Source organism: Lepisma saccharinum, chromosome 13, assembly GCF_977018435.1.
Source record: "Lepisma saccharinum chromosome 13, izLepSacc3.1, whole genome shotgun sequence".
In the NCBI taxonomy this organism is placed as follows: Eukaryota; Metazoa; Arthropoda; class Insecta; order Zygentoma; family Lepismatidae; genus Lepisma; species Lepisma saccharinum.
In genome coordinates, this window is record NC_139241.1 from 66675330 (window position 1) to 66697994 (window position 22665).

Sequence of the window (22665 nt, forward strand, 5' to 3'; positions counted from 1 at the left end):
GTTGAAAAAAATGGGATGAAAAATGAAGATCATTCGGAATGAAATTACGGATGTCATTTGTTCGATTGTTATGTTTTGTGATCTCTCCTAAAATGGATTCCGGAAGGTAGAGAATTTTTATATGCACAGATTTAGTGATTATAATGAATGGTTTTACTTTTAAAATTATTTGAAGGAACTGAAACTAACGTCGTGTGTTGATCATAATTCTCTAGTTTTAAAAATTCGCATTGAAAAATTATGCATTAAGAAATTACTTTTAGAAGTCATATTTCAAAATTTGAGTACTTGGAAATTCATTGCAATCGAATAAAAGGAAATATGTGAAAGAAATTACGCAGCACAGATTAGGTACAATGTAGCTATCTGTTCGTGTATTCTTCATCTTTAGGCTATAATCCTTGTGTAACAAAGGTTATTAATTACATGTTTTTGTCTTGTCTTTTTCGCAGAAAATATTTAAACGGCAGATCGAAAGAAGTAATAATGGAGAAAAGAAGGACGAGGAACTTTAGGGAAGATGAAACCAGTTTTCTGATCGAGTTGTGGAGCAATCCAATAATACAAGAACAAATAAATGCTTCACACAGGAAAGATCCAATAATGCGTCGAATAGCTTCTGCAATGCAGCAGCGTGGATTTTTCCGTAATCATGAGGAAATCAAGACTCGACTAAGGAACTTGAAGTGTATGTACTATAGAATAAAAAAGTCCAAAAGTTTAGGAATGTTCTGTCCATATTGGCCACATTTCGAAGCCATGGATTCAGTCCTCGGGAACAGTACGGAAAAAGGTGTTAAAGAAAATAAATACTTAGATGGTATCAAGCAGGAAAGGGAGAGTACATCAGCTTCGGTTGATGGTGTTGATTCCTTCAGGTAAGTTGTAGCCCTCTGTAGAGCTTACATTCATTCATTGTTTTCTACCCAGGGGCAGGTCTTTCCTTACAACTCCATACTGTTCGATCGTCAGCTCTTTGCTTTGTAGCATCATAGAACCCATTTATTTTGATATTGTCAATCATTTGGAATCATCTTTCCCTTGAGCATCCCTTAGGATACAGTTTCTTCTCATCCAGTTGCCCAACCAATTTCTTTTTCTCTGCATGATTATGTCCAGCATTGATATCTTTTTCCCAGCTCTTTCTAGCTCTGTTTCATTTCTCACTTTTTCTCTCCATTTCACCCGTTCCATTCGTCTCCATAACCACATTTCCAGATCTTCCAGTTGCTCTTTCTCACTTGTTCTCAGTGTCCATGTTTCTGCACCATATAGAGCTACACTTCATACAAAGCATTTCATTAGTCGGTAAAACTATCAAAGCCGGGAATCCAATTGCTTCAAATTTACAGGAGAAAGTACTTACGGAATTGAGTTTGTGTGTAATTTCGGAAGTTCGTAGAAGTGTTTTCTCGCATTTTTCAATGTATTTGGCCTCTAATTCATGTTTTTTTTTCTATAATAATGTCCGTCCGATGCACGAAAGCTGTTGCTTACATTTCCATCCATGTACTTGAACCGGATGTTGCGAGCATCTGATGACAAAAACCCCTCCGGTAAGTGTTTCCAAACACACAGTTTTTTCACTATATTGCCCAACCTAAAGCAACCTAACCTAACCTTACCGTGATGGTGTGTGGGGCTATCGTGAATGGTTTTTGAGGCTATTCATGGATTGTTATACGATCCAGAATGGTTTTCGGAGCTATGCGGGAATGGTTTTTGGGGCTATTCATGGATGGTCATACAATCCCAAATGGTTTTGGAAGGCTACGCGGGAATTTTCTGTTAAGAAGGTTGAAATACTGCTTTGCCGTTTGAAACACAGCGCTAGTCAAGATTCGCCCGCCATTTTGCATGTTCAGGAAGCGAGAAAAGAACGGACAATAATTACTCGATATGTTGACAATAGATACTAATTTCGCTAAAAAAAGCTAAATCCCTTGTTAAGCAATCTTTCCCAATGCAGAATAAGTAAGTACGAGTGTAAACAATTACAGAATAAACGAGTTGCAGAGGATTCCCAGCTTTGATAGTTTTACCCATTAGTCTTTTTCTCAGTTCTTGGTTCGTAGATACATAGAAAATATTTTTTTTCTGTTGAAGGCTTCCTTTGCCATTGCTATTCTTACTCTTATTTCTTGTCCTCATTTCATATCATTGCTTGTGGTGTATCCCAAGGTATTAAAAGCTATCTACTTGATCGATTCTATTACCTCTAATACTCGCATCAGTCAAATATTTCTAAATTTGTTTTTCATGTGCAGCATATATGGTTGATCTTCCACTTGTTAAGTAAATATCATGGGCCCAACCTCTGTTTGCTGGAATCCTGGTTTATCTTCCTTGCAGAGCGATTTTTCAGTATTTATGTTTCAAACCAGTGGTTATTTGTCAACTGTAGCCTAGAAAATGGACTAGTGTGTGCATCTACACAGATATGTTGACTTACATTTCACGCAATGAAATTTAATTTTCATTGCATATTTCATATTTTGTGTGTGTGTGTGCAAAAACACATTTCCTTGCTAAAATTCGGAAGGACTTGAGATGACCGGACCCTTCTTCGATTTTCTTCATATTTGGCATACTCACTAATTGAGGGCTCCTAATCACGAATCTGAATTCAAAATTTGTCGGAAACGTCTAGAAATTGCAAAATAAGCGAAAATATGGCGTTAGTTTTCGGAATGGAAACCGTCGATTGTCACGATTTTTTTTGTTTCACAAGCAAATATATATATATTCCTGATACTACCACTACACCAAATTTTAACTATGCCTAACCTAACCGAAACTAACCTAACCACGTGCCAATGGTTCGTGGGGCTAGCGCCAATGGTTTGTGAGGCTAGCGTCAATGGTTCGCAATTTCTAGAAGTTTCCGACAAATTTTAACTTCAGATTCGTGATTAGGAGGCCTTAAATAGTGACTATGTCAAATATGAAGAAAATCGGAGAGGGGTCCTGTCATCTCAAGTCATACCTAAAATTCTTTTGAGAGCACATTAGACAAAGTCAAATTATATTTATACCATGAGATTGAAAGGTCATGCAATCCAGACACCAAATTTTAATTTTAATTTATAATCATGTACAACATAGATATTTCATATGCTTTTGTACAGGTACAGCATGTATTCAACAATCATAGTTCAAGTGTGTTTCAGTAGCCTATTTCTTAACAATTCCATAAGTTTAATGATTTTCACAAGTTGTATAACAGTATTGTTGATTGAAGCATTATTTTGATGCTAAAGTTGACCTGCCTAAGCTAACGAAATCCCTAACATTTTAGGGACTTTTTTAAAATTATTGCAAAGCCCTAAACCTGATGCACCTAAACTAGTCATTATCAAACATTACTTGACGTCTCACTTATGCGAGAGTTTGAATAATGTTGACAGGAATATCCCAACTTGAAACCTCCCAATAAATCAGCAATAGCATGATTCATTTCCAATGTTTTGTGAATCCTTTAAACATTTTTGGATATCCAGTAAAAAGGTGACCATTTTTAAATACATGATGTAAATGTTCTCTTCAAGTTAAATTATTCTCCATTGTTCTAAAGAATATTGAAATTTAACATTATAACTAAGGCTAAAAAGTTGATAATGAATCATCTTTTTTTTCTGAGCCTTTAAAACAATGCTTAACCTGTAATCAGTCCATTTCCCTTCAGTTAGAACCAGAAAACTTTGTTTTTTTAATGTTTTTTTTCATTTTTCAGCTTTTTTTTTAGCTTTTTGGTCGTTGTTCAGTATTTTTTGACATTTTTGTTACATTTTTCATAATTTTTTAGGTTTATTTTTCTTTTCCACTATTAAAATGCATTTGCTGGCATAACTTACATGAAATTTCATGACATGTCTTTGTAGCAAGTTCGCCATTAATAAAAAATATGGTCAATTCAAAAGCACTATATAATTTTTAACTGAAATGTTTGGCAAAGGAGTAAATAATTAATTGTCGTAAATATATTTTTCTTCCACCAAACTTATTGTGCGCTTTGTGTGAAGACTGCATTGAAGTTCCCTTGCTGGTCACTATTAGCCACAATATTTTTAAAAAAATACGATCCAATGTATGTGAAACAACTGTATTTTCAGATGCTGACGGACTACTGGATCCTGCAAGGAGCACTCTGAAAGGACGTGAATGACTTGTAGAGAAAAACCGCATGGTGTATTTTATGTAACTTATAAGTAAAAATAGAAAACTACATCAGCTCTTAATTGCTTTTCCCCCTTTGCTTCAGGAGTTGGAACCACAAAACAATGGGTTTTGTCGAATTATTCAACTACTCTTGTAATTTATGAAAAAAAAAAAAGCTCTGATTTTAAGACCAAAAATTATTTTTAGGTCATTTTTTAAATAATTTTAAGGTCATTCTGTGGGACATTTTTTGAAATAATTTAGCTCTTCAACTTCCGATTCCTAATTATAACGCTGTGAGTAAACATCCATGCGATTTATGTATCATTACGTTCTATTGTACATATTCCATTACGTGACTTTTTGATTGCACTTTTTTTCTGTATATGGCATTTCATTCTATACATGTACAGTCAGCAGAAATTGCCACTGTTCTGAAATCATTAAAAAAAACAAAAAAAAACAACTAAAATTTCTGTAATTTATGTTAAAACTAAAGATGCAATCAATAATGCAAGTAATGGATATTTGAGAAAAGTGGTTTATATGTGACATGACAGAATAACATATTTTGCAGCACCACATATGAAGATGGAAGGAATTCAGGACCGTCAGTTCCGTCATCACCTCAGCAAACAGTTACGTCATCAACACATTTCTTACTCAACTCGCCACCCAACTTTATGGGCACAGTGTCATCGGCCTTTGAAGAAGCTTACGATGAGGAGGCATCGGAAGAACCCCGGTCAAAGAGACGTCATGTCCAAGCTGATAATAATGGTATTTACGGATTTGTTCTATACTTTTGTTATTCTTTTAAAATTATTTTTAAATGTGTGTTTTATTTCAAGTGTTTTTTTTTTTTAGTAATATATGCCTTGCTGCGAAGGTTTCTTCAAGGACTCATCTCATAACGTGGATCTGGTTTCTGGGTGTGAGTGTTGTCTTGCTGTTCATTTGTAAAGTACCTCTTCATAAAATTCATCTAATCGTCATTCATTCTCATTCTTGTATTTATGTAGAATATATTCAAGATCATGAATTTAATAGAAGTAGTGTTTTCAGTTCACATTATGCACAGGTAGGGTAATACAGTTTAAAGTGAGATCCAAACCACTATGTGCATCCACCGGTTATCAAACCCAGGCCTCCTTAATTACAAGTTGACAACGTTACCACTATGCTATCGGGGAGGCCCTCAAGATTTTTGAAAAAGTTAATTAAAACGGTAAATAAAATTAAAGAATATGGCATGACATTATATCAACTCCTATAAAATATACCCACACATCATACATTTATAAAATATCATTTTTCTTGTAATACAATAAACAAACAAGCATTATTACAAACTGAACCATTGTTATTGAAGAAGGATACATGTAGCTTAAGAAAATTTTGGGCTGGTTAAGTGAAACTACTAAAAGTTTAATAAAACCAGTTTTAAGATGGCATTGTTTAATACAACTGTGTTTATGGAAGGACTTATGTGGTAGTGCATTCAGTTTCTAGTGATCTTCATGAGGAGTGCTCTGTTTTTTTCAGAATTCTGAAATTAACATTCCTGCATCATATCGTAAAGCTTTGATTTCATTGTTTAATTTTATTGTGATAAAGCTACTTCCAAGTAATACTAATTTAGATGTGTGTCACATAAGTCAAATTATTGTATATTGCTCATTTACTGATGAAACAATCTTTAAATGAATCAAAGTACATTCACTCATTTCAGTGAGTTTTGAAATCCTCTTTATTAAAAACTGACTTTTTTCAACTTCTGATTCATAAAAATGCAGAATTGTTTACTTAAGCTAATCAATGTCTTTCTAAACTTAAGAGAAAAATGTTTTAAATTTTCAAGGAAAGGTTAGATTCTAACAAAGATATTATTTTTTCTTCCAAAAAAGTTTTGATAAGAGGGTTGCCACAGACTCAGAAAACATGGAAAAGTCAGATAATCAACCTATGACTAAGAAGGTAGAGTTAAAATAAGTTAAAAAAATACAGAATTGTCAGGCATTTCATTATAATAGCCGATCTCCATGGCAGAGTGGTTAGCACACTGCAACGATGTCTTGGGTCCCAGGTTTTTATCTTGGCCTGAGTGTTTTTTGCGAGTGTCCCTTCATTAATTTCATCATATCATCACTCATCCTCACCTTCACGATTAGCCAAAAATGGCAGAAAAGTGAAGTGTAATAAATCAAATCAATCAATCATTGTAATAACAACTTGGAATAGAATAATAGAGGGATTTTTTTTTGTTGGAATGAGTGCAACTTGTTAAGTCAAGCGCTTGTGTATTTTCCTGCGTGAGAAATTTTCTAGAATCTATTTGTTTCTATTTGCAGAAGTAGCAACCCTATTGCGGCAGCTTTTGGATGTCAGCCAACAGCACCTAGCCCTGGAGAAACAGCGTCTAGAATTTGACAGGCTGGTCGGTACGCAACTGATGGCTCTCATACCCATGATGGGGAGCATCATACAGGGCCACCTGCTGCAACAGAACAGAATCGCGAACACGTTCGTAACAGGCCTAGATAATGCACAATATGGAGCAGCCACTGCATCAAACGTGGACGGTTTCGTCTCCGAAGATGCAGTGGAAGAGTCTTCAAATGATGAGGACGATGAAGTCACATGAACACTGCCATAGACTAATAGTTGTGTCGTTTTAAAGACCTTTTGGTATGTACAATATTATTTATTTGTAATATGAACTTTGTAGTACAAGTAACAAGACTGATAATGGTAGAAAGTACAATTTTAAGAGGTGTGCAAGGACCTAAGATGCGTGGTATTCTTAAAATCAGCCTCAGTGGCTGATCGTACGAAGATTCTGGATTTGAGTTCTGGTCAGGATGGATGTTGCATTGGATTTGTTCTTTCATCTAATCATCCTGCATTCTCATTGTGATGATTGCTGCATTGGTGACTGAAAAACGAGTGTTCGACACCAAAGGTTCCAATTTCAAGTTTCAACATGGGCATGGGTTTTGAGTGTGTGTCTTCAGCAATTTGATCTAATCATATTCATTCTCATCATAGCATTTGCCACCTTTGTGGCAAGTATGTTCAATGGTCACTTGAGGATCTAACTACTGTGCACTTCAAGTTTGAATCCTGGAGATTTTTTTTTTCTTTTTTATGAATGCCTACCCAGCGTCGAATAACATGGGTACCTGGGGGAAACCCTGGGGGGTAAAGGCGGTCAGGGGCATGGTGCTGATCACATCACCCCCACTCACGACTGGATCAAGAAAGTGTGGGGCATACCCCCGCACCCCCTATACGCCTTCATGGCGTGGTGCTAAGCACAGGGGAACACTTTACCTTTACCTTCATAACTTTACTCTAATTATCATTCATCGTCATCATTGTAGTGTAGCAGAAAGTGACATGAAACAAGAAAACTACAAAAAAATGCATCGTGCCAAATTACCTTCATGATATACAACAATAACTCAATATCGTTAAAGCGAACCCATTTGAGTCTTTTCATAATTTGAAACCTACAAGAGAAGTAAATGATTTGAAATTTGATTTCGGTGTTCAATAATTTTATACATATACAGTGCTCGAAAAATCTTCTTCAGAGCTACGTGCCAGCTCTGAAAATCAGGTGCCAGGAAACCACTTACTAGGAATTGTGCATACTATAAGAAGCTGAGCTGGCCCCCATGGTGGAGTGGTTAGCACATCGCGCTAGGACGCCAGGTTTCCCGGGATTCGAATCCCAGCCTGGGCTTGGATGTTTGTGAGTGTTCAATTTCATCATATCATAATTCATCACCATCTTCACAAATTAGCCAAAAGTGGCACAAAAAGCGAAGTAAAATAAAGCAAATCAATCAATCCATCTATAAGAAGCTGAGCATCACCGTATTCAAAACGTCGCTAAATCATGTGAGAAAGCGGGCAATGGGGTGTTTGGGAACAAAGAGTAAAAAATTGTTACTGATTTTATGGAATGTTCACAACGTTGATAAAAAATCATTTGCTACCTTATGCTGTACTGCAATTTGAACTTAGAATCTTCAAAATTTCTTACATGCAAACTTATAAAACGGCAATTTTACAGCAAAAGATCACAGTCGCCAGGCTGAAACTTTTAGTCGAGATGGTGACCGGGATTTTTCGAGCTCTGTACTTATATATGGTTTTTTTATATATATATATATATAAACTTGAATATATAACTTGAATCATCGTATCTTCATAATCAAGGGATCCCAGGTTTAATAGCTGGTGGAAGCACATAGTGGTTGGGATCCCACTTTAAACTGTAGGTTCACAATCTGTCACAAAGTGGAATTGAAACAAAAACTTGAGGGCTGTGTTTCACAAATTCTTGTTCCTTTGTTGTATAATGAAAGGAAGACTTGCAAAGTTTTTTTTTCTTTGTTTATTTCATGTTATTCCTATGAACTAAGAGAGATTACAGAAGAGTAATGTTTTGTGTCTCCATTGCTATATAATACTTATTTTCACATTAAACCAACAATATAGGATATTCATATTTTTAATTTTTGTATAATTGATTTTATAGCAGCATAATCTTTTTATAATGAAAATACACTGTTAATTGAACATTAACATTGTCTAGTGCTTTGTTACTTCATTGTCTAGTGCTTTGTTACTTCATTGTCTAGTGCTTTGTTACTTCATTGTCTAGTGCTTTGTTACTTATACTTAATCTCGCACTGAGTTTCAAGAGAGTATCTCTTCTCTCGTGTTCAAGTGAACAATTTCTGGCTTTTTTGCTAGTGGTGGGAATTGAACCTATGACAGTCCTGTCATTTTACTCAAATCCAGTGCCCTCCACGGTGAGCCGAAATTTTATACAACTACTTACTTGAATTCTCCACTGGGATGGTTTATGAAACAGTCGATATGGCATGGAGTACTTGTTTAAGAATGCAGGTTTTTAGTAAAATCACAGGTCTATCGTAAGTTTGATCCTTGCTACTGGAAAGAAGAAATGTACTCAGTTGAAGTTGAGAGAAGAGGTGCTGTCTCGAAACGTAGTGCTAGATTGACTGAAAATAGAAGTAGTAGACAATGAATAATGCCCCATTAACATTTCCTGCTCATAAGGAGACATTGTCACTAACATTCAGACATTTACAGATTTTTTTGGATGCCTTGTTCAACATAATGCACAAAATTTTATCAATAATATTTCCTATTCGTTATATAAATTTTAATTGCGCTTCTTTGCTGCACATATAATGCTTTCTGAGCGAATTTACTAGTAGCAGTACTTTTTTGGGGGAGCTTGATCAACACCAAATGGTCATATTGTGATTATAGGCTAGAAGGTTTAACCTGGCACAGTTCAGGTCAAACTAGATTTCCTTCTTCTAGCTGACTTCCCTGGGCATCACGTGGGTCTTTGTCCCCCATCTACCAGGGTTCGCCATTTCCTTTGTGTGGGGAACGTGAATCCTTTGTTGACACATTGTCGTAGACATGAGTGTTTTGGCAATGGAGACATCTGTGCTTGCACTCTCAAATGACTGCTTGCACCACAGCCTGGCACCACATTTGCTCGCGTTAGGTTAAACCTTCTGCCCTATAACTAATTTTTTAATAACTAGCGTTTGCCATTTTGTGCATGAATTTTAATTATGTTGTTTGCCTGATTTTTCATGCTTCTGTAATCAAATTTACATAGAAACAAAGGTTGTGTTTTCCGTGCAACCAAAGTATATTTGTGAAGAAATTCCCAGCTATGCATGACCTGAAATTTCATTGACCAATGAAGTGTGCCCAACTGGTGAGTCATTTCTGTTTGCTTTTAGAGGTCTAGACTATTGATAATAATAATTCTATGCAATGACAGCTTTCTTACTAACCACAGTAGATAAACCTATTTTACTTGGCAGTTAATGATATGCTTCATGTATGCTTTTAAATATGAGTGTGTGTAATTGCCTTGTGAAATGCTGTCAACAATTCTGGTCCATTTGTGAACCTTTCTGCTGGTCATTAAGATTGAAAGGACAAATCTGTGGAAACACCTAGCAGTTCAACTTGGTGTTATCTCAACTGTGTTTCAAGTTTCTAGCTGCTTTTGTGGCCTACTCCATAAACTGATGAACTCACCATATTGTCACTTAGGGGTTCTGTGATCACATCCTGGACATATCATATTTCATCACATAATGGTCCCAGAATGAGTCATTTTTTTTTTTTTTGCAAACAGTATGGTGTGGCCATTATCTTTTAAAAAAATGCCAGTATTACTGGTTTGTAAAAATCATTACAATGTAACCTCAATTTTACGTTTTTCAGGGGACCAAACTTAAAAAAAAATTAAAATGCGGGAAAATTTTATAACGTTTTGCTATGTTGGGACCATCAAGCTTGAATGTATAATATGGAAAAATGTAAAATCCGGGAACGTAAAATCGGGGTTACACTGTATTACTAAACTGTCTTTCGTGCAAGATACACGGAATACTCGTGAATATGTTAAAATTGAATATAATCATAATCAAAGCACATCATTTCTTTGTGACAGTTTAGCAAAAACTTTTCAGATTTGAAAAAAAAGGTTCAAACATAAGTTGTTATTGATTTGTGCATTATAGTTGAAATATTACACTAAATTTACTAGTGTTACAAAGTACAGACATACAAAATTTAATCATCTATGTCCGATGATAGTGCGCCTCTGTCATAGTTTCGTCATCTGACATGCTGATGTGACAATTATATGATGAAAGACTATGAACCAAATTTTGAACTGAAAACAACAAGGGTGTCACGATTATGCATTGAAAAATGGTCCATGGTCAATTTCATCTAATCATCATACATCATCACGTTACAATTAGCCAAAACAGGCGTAAAATACAATTACAAAATCTTCCAGAGCATTATGGTCCTTGCACATCTCAAATGCATAGATAATGCAAATGTTAATTTGTAAATATATATATATACTGTATAGTGTAAATCATTTAATTCATTTTTTAAGATATTTTTTTGAGGTACATCTTGCAGAGTTTTGACATACATTTTAACAGTATATGCAGGGAAACCACGACCCACCTTCACTTCAGGAATATTTAATTACTATAGTGACTGTTGCCAACTTGCACTTTGAAAACGAAAACTAGTTATAACTTGATATGGCTTGTAAACGAAGTTCTGATTTAGTACGTAATGAGCATGTAACCATGAGAAATAATTAAATATTGCTTTCTATTTTCGTATCGATGGAGAAATTGTAAAATTTGTTGCTTTGGTGGGGATAACTTTTCTCAGGACATCACCATTGTGAGCTCTGGAGAATAGGATGGGCATGTGGGAGTTGAGAGATGAGTGGTGTGGTTGCCTCTCAATCTTGTCAGTTTCATCTTATCATTCATTCTTCTCATCTCAATTAGCCTAAGAAATGGGATGGATATCTATCCAAAACTAGTCTGGTCATTTTCTTGAGAAAATCTCTTCATTCGTCACGAGGAAAGCACCTAGATGCACAGTGGAACCCCTATTTTCTATTTTCCCACATTATACATTTCAGTTTTCATGGTCCTAATACACCAGTGGTGTATTCTGCATGTTACCGCCTTTGTCACCAGTAAAACAAACATTTTTCACATATTTGTATGCATTTAGCTTTGATATATGGGTAATTACCCATTATTAGAGCCACATATTTTTGGTAAATAGAAAAGCAAAATTTCGGTACAAAAACAGAGTCAATTTCGGGTTCAACAGTGGCAAATAAAATAAAATTTCGCTGTTATAGCAGTGAAGAAGCATTATATAAAATGACATTTTGGTTATAAAATTGGGAATATAACCCTAAATTTTTAAAAACTGCTCTTACTACACAAAATAAACAAATCCCTTCTAATAATACATTCATGTCATTACCAGAATGTTAAGTTTATTCCATTTTTGCTTCTCAAATATTTGCAGCAAAATTAATCAATTTTCCATGAATTGCAAAACTCACAGGATAATTCTGACTTCAGAAAGTAAGTGTCGTGGTGGTAAATAAAATCTAAATTTCGTGTTTAAGAGTGTATTTCGCATTTTGCAGTTCATTTCGCATTATTTCGTGACAAAACAGGGCAGGAAAATGCACCTCACACCTTTCAGAAACATGAAAAACTAACATTACAATGTGTTATTTCACATTTTCGTGTTTTCGTCAAAAACGAAATATGCATGCCTCTACCCATTATAATTAATTTAGATGGGAGTGTACAATAAATATAGGTATGCAATAATTGAAGGGCTCGGGTGTAAAACATGGTAAGTGACATTTTGGTCATTTTTTTCAAAGTAAAATGTGCCATTCTTCAATTTTTTAGTGAAATTGCCATGTCATACAATTTGCATTGGACTCGGTGAAGCCTTGTGAAATTTGTAAATACAACACAAAAATAATTTATCTACAGTATAGCTTCTAATAACCTTTTTCCTTAAAGAACTCAGAAATGACCAAAATGTCACTTACCATGTTTTATACCCGAGCCCTTCAATTAAGAATTGTTGCGATAAACCAGGTGAGATTTTCAGAATACACCACTGCAACATATTACAACATTTTCCCCCATTTTAAGTTTTCTAATATTGGTCCCCTGAAAAACATAAACATAGGTTCCACTGTACTTGTTTCAGTATTGTCACTGGTTCAGAGAAATTTCAGTTTTCAAAGCCCTTGGTGACCAATGGCCCCTCCCCAATCTCCCCCCCCCCAAAAAAAAAGAATTCTCTACTTCAACCTCCACCCTCGACATCATCATCCAGTCGGTCATCTGTCCTTATCTTCTTTCACCTTTCTTTGAAATGTTTTTTTTTTCTTAATAATCTTTTGATAAATAAAATATCTGCCATCTTCTTCCCAGGTCCTACCTAGTGTTGGGTTGGTCCATTGTGGATTCAGGTAAGAAAAATTTGGATATCTGCTCCAGGATCTGGGATTCATGTATTTGGATCCAGCATTTGAGATTGAGAATTCAGATATTTGATCAAGGAGTTGGCTTCAGGATTGGGATGTTAGGTCTACGATTTGGGGTTCGGGATACAAGAATTTGCAATTCCTAAATTGAATTCAGAATCAATTCCTATATTGAATTCAGAATTTAGGATTCCTGCATCATATTAGGCATTCAGACATCCACCTCTAGCCCTAGTCATAGCAAAGGCTATGAATTACGTTCCCACTTCTGTGTTGTTCCTGTTAATGATTTTCTGCAGTTCTATTGTATATTTTATTCACACATTATTTCTCTGTTATTCTTAATATTTCTATTTCAAATGATTTGAGAGCAATCTTATTCAAACAAGAGAAAAAAATCATTCTCTGGTTTGATGATAATGCAGAATTAATTGGGGTCGGTCGGTGTATTTTCAATTGAGCATTTCAACCTTTATTTTCTTCACTTTTCTAGACCACTTTGTGAAGTGCATTTAGTGACATTTAAGCATCAGAATTCTTTGAAATGGAATAAATTTATTTATCTTCATGTTACAGACACAGTGTGTCATTGACAACAGAGTGTTTACAGAATCGATAGGTAATTCATCTCCATTTTGTACCCTTCATACGTTACCTGTCATTGACTATTGTACAGCTTTTGTATAACTTTTGTTCGGCTGCTTGTCCATTTGTATATCTTGTTGGGTGTGCATTTATTGTGCAGATCTTTTTTCTTTAGTTTTTTCTTCTTCTTGTTTTGTGCCTTATTTCTTTGTTTTATATATATGTTGTTGAAGACCTAATGCATAAATAAGGGTGAACTTGATTAGTTATTTGTATAAAGAAATTTCCTTTCCAGCAAGTTAAAAAAAAATCCTAGAAATATTGCTGCTGTGCATTTAAATAGTGAATAAATACAATATTTTTTTAGCAGTAAAAACAAAAGTATTTCATGGTGGATGTGGTAAACGTGTTTTTAATATTGCGTATGTGAAATTTTTGTGTTTTCATGTTGCGAAATGGATAGTTTTTTCCCGATTAATTTCAAAGGCTCACTGCCTTCATTCACCGAGGACATGCAGAAACACAAAAGTTTTTTTTTCACAAATGGAGAATCATGTTGTTGTAATGGCATAAAACAACATTAATGATTTACAAGGTAAGTGTAAGTTTTGATATGTATAGTAAAATCAAATCCACGAAAAAAAAATCTTACATTTGCATAGTATAGTGTCAATTTATTGTAAACCAAAGAAAAACTTACGTTAACCTACTAAGTTTTTTCTGGTATTCATCAGTGGAGAATATATGAGAGAAAGCGAAATGAAAAAATTGTGAATAACAGATCATGACTACTCATGACATTATAGTTGACTTGACACCAGCATCTATAACCATGTATGCACTACTTTGTGGTTGTGTAAAACTATAATGAAGAGTTCCTTTTGACAAGTTGACGTGTAATAGGTTTTTAACCCAAACTAACCTACTCTCTTGCAGTGTCTAGGAACTCCTAGATTTCAAAATAGGAACCAAAAGCATTTGTGCTAATTTTTAAATAACAATGAAGTATACTCATAACATTTTTAGCGAAATGTTTTTTAGTACAAACTAGTTGTAATGCAGTACAAAATGTTTCATTTTTAGTACAAATATATCTATGATAATTATGGTATGTGAAGAGTATATTATTGTAACAAACTTTGTAGAATGTTGTGATTAATTTTCAGTATTTCCATGCTATTTTTGTTATGTTACTCAGTTTTTAGCAATAAATATTACATTTTGTATAAATATTTCTTTTTTTTCCAAGTTGCATTTAATGGGTGGAACAGTAGGTGAAGTACTTATGGAGATGAAGTAAGGTGTTCTATGTTGTGAATGTATTTATATTCATAACAAGAAGTTTGTAATGGATGCATGCCAACAAACAAAACACTCACAAATTTTCACAACATGTGGAGAACATCAATACACCAAAAAAGGGTTAAAAGGGTACCCTCACAATGGTAACTCAATATTGCAGGCCAGTGGACTGTTGGCATCTGTTTCTACAGTCCAGTCAGGGCAGTAAACCACCTTTTTTAAATATATTTAGAAAAAAAAACCTGTAAAATTTGAAGTTCTCGGACTTTTGGTATTGTTTTGCATGCCTGCATTGTGTTTTATTTCTATTAAATCTTTTTAATATGTAATAAATATAGTAACCCTATAGTGCTACAGCCCAATATTGGGCCCTGGCTTACCTACCGACTGCTGGCCTCCCTCCCACTTGGGCCACCAGGGGGCGTGGAGATCTGCAGCCAGACGGGGGACGGATGGTCGGCCCGACCAACCCCCATCCATTGTAGGACTTTGCGGCCGGATTATGCTCACTCACTCGTAGCTCCCCAATTTCCTTTCGATGGTGGGTTGCCACCGGCCCTATACACAGGCCGAAAATTCCTGGAGACTGAACCCGGGATCGAACCCATGCTGTCCAAAGCAAGGTGCCTTAGACCGCACAGCCACGGACGAGGACATGTAATAAATATATATGCAATAAATTAGAATTTTCAGAATACGTTACTGCCACTGCTACAGTCAGCATAATCCAGCACGTGTGTTGCCCCATGTTTTATCATATGTTCTGAGCACCCCTTTGCAGCCAGCTTTTTAATCTAGGAAAGAAGATTATTGTCCTCAGAGAAATATGTTGATTTTTTTTTGATGCTAAGGATCTTGACCCTTTATACTGCGAAGCATGCAAATAGCCTTGGTGCTGATGCACCCACAATTTTCATTTCAATCAGTGAATTAATGCACAATAATTATGCATAGTTAGGGACGTGAAGTTTTCGTTTTAACGATAACACCGAAAAGTTGAGGAAAGCAAAATAAAGTGTTTGAAATGCATTTGGGTATGTTAAGGAGGCAAGTGTTTGGGGTTTCGAAATCTTGAAATTACTCTAATTACGCCATTTTTTCAGAATAACACCAAATTTGCACTTTAACGCGAAAAACGCCACGAAATATGCACTATAAACTGGGCATACATAGCACTTCTTCTCTTCAAAAAGAACTACCAGAAGCGCTATGAGATTTGTCCATTTCTAGTCTAACTAATTAAAGTTCGATTCAAAAGAATTTGTCATGCTGCATGTATTGTAGTTTGGCTCAGAAATGACTGACAATGCTTTGACCTTGTCCTGAAATTAAATTTGCCGAGGGGAACTTCTCAGAAGTGGTTTCGTAGGAACGGGGAAATTTTCAGGGAGAAACACCTGTTGTGTGGGGAGGTGTGAGGGGGATTTTTTGGCATTGTTAGGAAAATTTCAGTCAGTCTGAATCACTGAAGTTGCATGGTTTGTGCAGTCTTTCATTTCCTTTTCCTTCTGTGCTGTACTTCCAGCATCCCAAAGCCAGCAGTGAATGCATTAGTTTGCTTCTGAAAAACTTTATGCTTCAGATAGAACTACATTATTTTGTAATCACTGAATTGCAAAAAAACATGGAAGAGGAAGGATTCCTTGATTAAGTGCAATAAAAGTAATAAGCTGTTTCACGTCCACTTTATGCACATAAAGGCTAATTGGCACTGGACCTACAGTTTGGTGAATCCGAACCACTGTGGTGCCTCCACCGGGTATCGATCCTGGGACCGCTTGATTACAAGGCAGCGACATTACCACTACACAGTCGGGGAGGCCCCAGAACAAAAGTAAACCGATTGTAACAAACCGGCAAAGGTTTTTATCGTCGAAGGCTATGAGATGCTTAAAAGAAGGAAAGATGACAAGGTGTACATCACACTTTGAACTGTGGAAGCCATTGTTAAAGAAATCATTCCATTAGAGTGAATGGGAAAAAAACTGCTTTCTATTTAGAAGGTTATTTTTATATATATTTATAAGAAGTGTGATGAGTAAATACTGTGAGCATTGTGCATGGAAAATCATCAATTTTATTGTAAACTGAAAAGTGAATTTAAATTTTATTCTGTGAGAATGAAGAGTTTGAAATATGATTGTGTTCAAAGATTTGGGTGATATCCTTCAATAAACATTTCATATTTGGTGACCGATGAGATGAAATAGTTTTCCAAATGCAAAAAATTTGGTCATTTCTCACAAAGGTAATCCTACGATTTATTTATATTTGTCATTAAAACTAAAATTTGCCTTAATTTTCCATAACTAAAGCAATGTGAAAAATCTGATGCATAGAAGAAACCGTAAAAATGAATGTAAAAATAACACCAATTTTCAATTAATAACACCGAATTGTGCTTTAAACCATGAAAAATAACACCGAATTATGCTTTAAACCGTGAAAAATAACACCGAATTGCAGTAAAAAATAACCCGAAATTTAGGGGAAAATGAAACTAAAACTTCACATCCCTATGCATAGTTAATAATAAGAGCTACTAAAAATTCTAAATGTTCACAAATTATTATGCATTCACACACATATTTATATATTACTTGTGTTAACATAAATGATAACTTGATACCCCTCACTTATGAAAAATATTTTGGGTGTCCATTGCAGTTGTACTGGTTGTATATTTGGCCAATATGTAGTTTTTACATATTTGTAAACACTAATTTTCCACCGCATGTATTTTGAATTTGAAAGATGCACTTTAAGAAATGGTGTGTCTTTCATGTAGAAACAGTGCTTTCTATATTCCCTTAAAAGGGGTTATAATGTATTTGGCCTGTTGAAGTCAAGGAATTTTATTTGGCTGAATGAGTTGAAATCCTATGAATGCCAGTGGCAACTGTTAATTTGTGCCATGCGGTTGCATACATACAACTGTAGGGCCCGTAGCATCGAAATACATATATACATGTAGTGAATTTTCAAGTGTGCATATTCATTATTTACATGAAAATACAGGGTGTGCACAAAAACATTCCGTGATTCTAAGCAGATACAGCATCGCTCTCGGTACTCATATTTATATAAAATTGGGTGCCATTAGAAGCAGAAACTCAAAAATTTTAATACCTAACTACCTACCTCAGTGGCACTCAATGTGTGCTCCTCGTGTCACGCTGTGCAGAACACAGCATCATTGTTTCCGGAGCACCCAATTCATCTTCCTTCAAGTTTCTCATTTAGAAAATTCCGAACATCGAGATGGATTTTGGACACTGAGAATTGAAGGATGTGTAACTGCAGGCTAGCTCTACACAATTTTATACTAACAACAATGCCATTTACAATAACACATTAACAATCCAAAGAATTTTTTTTTCATTCTTTTATTGTTATGCCATCTATTGTTGTGGTTAATGCCAACAATTACACATCCGGTAAAATTATTTGAGCTGTTCTTTCGAATTGTATCGGTATAAATTTCGTAATATACATAATTAACATTTTGTGGTCGTTTATAATCATGGAATGTTTTTGTGGGCATGCTGTATAAAGTCCAGAAAGAAATTTTAATATTTTTTGCAATTGGGCTCTGCAAATGCTAAGTGTAATTTGGATTCTACTGTATATATGAATACACACAATATTGAATAATTTCTATGTGGATGTAGGGAGGGTCTCCTCATTAGCATAATGGTTAATATTGTCTTCTTGTCAACATTAGATGCAGTATTGAAGCATTTCCTTTGTTGAATCACAATTTAAACTGTAATGCCTGAATTGCATGAGGCTAGATTTTCTGCTGGATTTTCCAGTTGCAATTTGTGTGGTACTGGCTCACCTGCTAGCTTTCGCCTCGCACAATACTTGTTTTACCGTACTTGTTGTTATACTTTTGCTCCCATAAGGAATTGCGCAGTACAGATTTTGTTCACTAAATATGTCAAACATTTAACGTACTGGTAAGGATTTTCATTATCGGGTAACCACATTTATCGTGCACAAATCTCATTCGTAAGATTTTAATGAACACGAATGCACATCATGTCTTTTTCTTTCATCGGGCAGTGAAAAAAAAAAAAAAAGAACACTGGAATCCACAAACAAAATACTTTCTCTTACCAAACTCGCAGATTCTCTTCACATGACCAAACTTTCACTTGGATTGGCTGTTCCACAGAATCTAGCAGAGAAAGCCATTTCCAATTAGAACACAGTCTAGTCGTCCAAACCAATCAAGCAGCCAACTTGGCAGCCATCATTTCCAGTCAGGTAGCAAGTCCATCGCCAACTAGGCCATTGCTACTGCCCTAAGTCCTGTCCCAATAAGCACATTTGGGCAAGATATATGTACATGTATATTTCATCAATAAACTTTATTGCTTTCATGCTTTACAAAAACAGGAACAAATAAATAAAATATCCAGATGTAATGTTAGATGTTCATATTCGAGCTAGCATTTCTTTGAGTCGAACGATAGCATCAGCTGCTGCAGATGACATCAAGCCTTCGGATGACGACGATGGCTCGTATTTCAAAATGGAGTTAGATTCTTCGAGGCAGGATGCTGCCTCCTTTAATTTCTTCCTGAGATCGGGTTTCAGAATCGAGTGGTTCTCAAAATCACGTGTAGCCAAGATCATGATTGGTGCATGTAGTTCGTATAAAGTTACACCTGTAATGAAAAAAGGTATGTCATTTTTTAAATAATCTGACAATGCTAATTTGATTTATAATTATAGCATCCAACACTATTTTGCTAAATAACTGTTACATTTGATAAATTTTTGTGAAACCGAGCTGTTAGATGGAAGAAGCTCACCCAATACAAATTTGATTTATATCAATACATGTACTTTTAGCAAAAAAGGCAATATTCCCTTAAATATATCCCTGTGCCACATGTGGAGGAATAAAATAGAAAACAGAACAAAACAGAATTAAAATTCTGATGTTTAGCCAGTTTTTCACCTCCATTGTAAAAAGAATCCAACTGAACGTTACATGAAATTTTAAATACTCGCAGGACATCAAAACGTTCTCCACAGTAGGGCCAGTGGCATATTCTCTCATGTTACCTGCTATACCACTGATAAACCAACTATTTTTGTATACATAGAAACTGCCGGAAAATTTGAAGTTGTCGGACTTTTGTTTTTGTTGTACTTAGGAGGAGCTAAATGGGGCTAACATTATTCATGCATTTATCATTACAAAAATCATAGTGACCGTTCTCCTTGGATGCAGGTGATCCTCATATCATCTTATCAAAGAAATGAAATTTGTGTTACTTTTATGAACGGAATAAAGAAACTATTATAGATGGTTGCAAATTTATTAAAGAACACATTTCTTTTTTGGGATAAAGAAGGTATAATTTTAGTGTGATATTATTGGGTAATCCAGTGTTCATGGTAATGAACAAATAATGCTGCAAGGCAAAGCACTTACGATTAGTTCCATGTCGAAACTAAGATATTACACAATATTCCATAATTGTCTTATTTAAGTGCTCTTTTTTTGCTCTTCTGTACATATTCTTGAATAATTCTTTGCAATCTGCTACAATTTACTTTTCTATGTTCAGTAGTGTCTTGCCTCATGGTTGATCTTAGTCATATTTTCAGACGTTTCAGTGCAGAAAAAGACTGTTCAGCTGTAGCCGAATATACTGTGCAATGTTTAACATTTTGTGTAACTGAAAATAAACATCTACCCAGGGTGCAATTTGTGCCCCTGCCAAGTTATGCCTATGCTTTTGGATCTTAATAATATGTATACTGAAGAAATGAATAAGGGAAACTAAGAATTCCAGACGATTACAAAATTGAGAACCTCGTAAATTATGGAATTATTCATGACAGGTGTGCTATTATTGATCTCTATGTATGCTTAAGGATTAATTGATCTTTTATTAAGAGAATTATCATATGCACCTGAAGAGAAGTTCTGACTTAAACAAAATATAAGAAAGAACATACTTATACTAAACATGCACTAACAATAATTATTTATTTATTTACTTCTTCTTTTGGATGGCGAAGTTAAGGCACAAGCCTTTTCTTACACTTAACCATCTCTACTTCACATTTTACAAATTTAGTTGAAATATCTAACAGTTTGCGAAATATAAAACATCAAAATACCAAAGGAAAAAAAGGAAAAAAAAACACAAAAGGAGAAAAAAAACACAAAAAAGAAAAAACACAGAAATACAAAACAGAAAAATACACATGCTGTAAGAAACGTAAAAAATGCACGTACAGCATGAACACCCACACAACAAAAATACTTATAATACAGAAAAGTCGGTCGGTGTTTGTCCTACAAATTTAGATCCAGAAAGATTTCATTTTATTATCTTTCCTTGTTTTCAGTACTGGTAAATTGCCTCAAGAAGATGCTTTCTTAATTTTGATTTGAAATTGCTGAGAGAATAAGAGTTTCTTATGTGATTATGGAGGTCGTTCCACGCTCTGGTGGCAGTGACTGAAGGAATTTCCGTAAAACGCTGTCTTGTGGGAGGGTATGGTGAGCAGGGAGTTGTTTAGTGAATGGGTAGCAAAGGTGTGAGCTCCGCTGAGGGGTTGAAATCGTGAAAGTAGGTAAGGGGGTTCTCTTGAATGCACTATTTTGTAGAGCGCTGTAAGAGCATGGAAGCGACGGCATGTTGAAAGGTCGAACCAGCCTAGGTCTTTGAAAGCCGGGGTAAGGTGGTCAAAATCCTAATGTCATGAAGGATACAGAAAGTTGCAATTTATGTGATATATTATTAAATTATCCTCTAAAACTAGACTTTTGATTGATGTTTCATTTTATTTTTCTCTCTTCTTCCACTTTTGCGAAGATTTTTTTAAATGAGAATTCTCAACCAAATAACTTTTATGTAACCCTGACCAGGTGACTTTAAATGGACACCAAGTATGACATTCAAAGCAGGTTTTATAAGATCATTTTGCATGTGTGTCTTTTAATTTTCTTTCTCAATTACAGTAGTCTAAGTCTGATCACTCGACACCTGACTTTTACTATTAAACTCTTTAATCAAAAGAAATGACGTTTTTTGTCATGTGTGACAATTTCACATTTGACTTAATTTCACAAATAGTATGAGCAAAACATGAAAGAATGATTTTGCAATAATTTTCAATTTCCAAAAGATGATTAAGATTTCTTACTGTTATATAACCAGCATTAGCATGTATCGATACATCCACGATAATCTTCCTGTGAGTTACTTGGAATAACATATAAACTTCTTGTTACCTCCAGAAGAATTAATCTAAAATGGGACTCCCAAGAGATATCTGAGATTATTAGTGCAGCATCATTATAAGTGACCCAGAGATTTCACCCGTCAGTAGAGTTGAACACAACTTTCAACTGCACAGCCCTCGAACAATGAAAAATTGCAAATAAGTCCTGCACATCTGCATACATATTCGGAATGTGACGCAACATACACAAATGACTTGGAAAGGAGCGATTTTACTAATGAACTGTAATGACCATTTAATAAAGTGATTGCATGCGATTGAGTCACTTCTACACGATCGCGATACATTTACATTCACACAACATTCAGGTATACATTTTTAAATGACCCGTACGCAATGCAGATCCACAGGTACTAACTTCACTTTTTTGTTCGGACGCCTTTTCCCCATTAAAACTGTTATTCTATTCAAGTCTCTAC

At 35.1% G+C, this 22665-nt stretch overlaps 2 protein-coding genes across 4 annotated transcripts in view; one reads left to right on the plus strand and one right to left on the minus strand.

Annotated features, from left to right (window-relative positions):
- The first annotated feature begins 61 nt into the window (after window positions 1-61).
- LOC145997392 (uncharacterized) lies at window positions 62-21415 on the plus strand. Of its 3 annotated transcripts, XM_083134388.1 has the most exons (5): window positions 62-106; window positions 453-878; window positions 4736-4938; window positions 6510-6846; window positions 21347-21415. In XM_083134388.1, the coding sequence occupies exons 1-4, from the start codon at window positions 93-95 to the stop codon at window positions 6800-6802; spliced, it is 936 nt and encodes a 311-aa protein (XP_082990514.1). In that variant the 5' UTR covers window positions 62-92; the 3' UTR covers window positions 6803-6846; window positions 21347-21415. The 3 variants fall into 3 exon arrangements, with proteins under 3 accessions (XP_082990514.1, XP_082990513.1, XP_082990515.1); XM_083134387.1 differs by lacking the exon at window positions 21347-21415 and having other exon boundaries at window positions 6510-14865; XM_083134389.1 differs by lacking the exons at window positions 62-106; window positions 21347-21415 and adding an exon at window positions 128-150 and having other exon boundaries at window positions 6510-14865.
- Window positions 19334-22665, minus strand: part of SmydA-4 (SET and MYND domain containing, arthropod-specific, member 4) — a 33894-nt gene continuing 30562 nt past the window's right edge. The window contains exon 4 of the mRNA XM_083134386.1: window positions 19334-19644. Within this exon, the coding sequence (XP_082990512.1) occupies window positions 19412-19644 (233 nt within the window). The 3' untranslated portion in view covers window positions 19334-19411. The remainder of the gene's footprint in view (window positions 19645-22665) is intronic.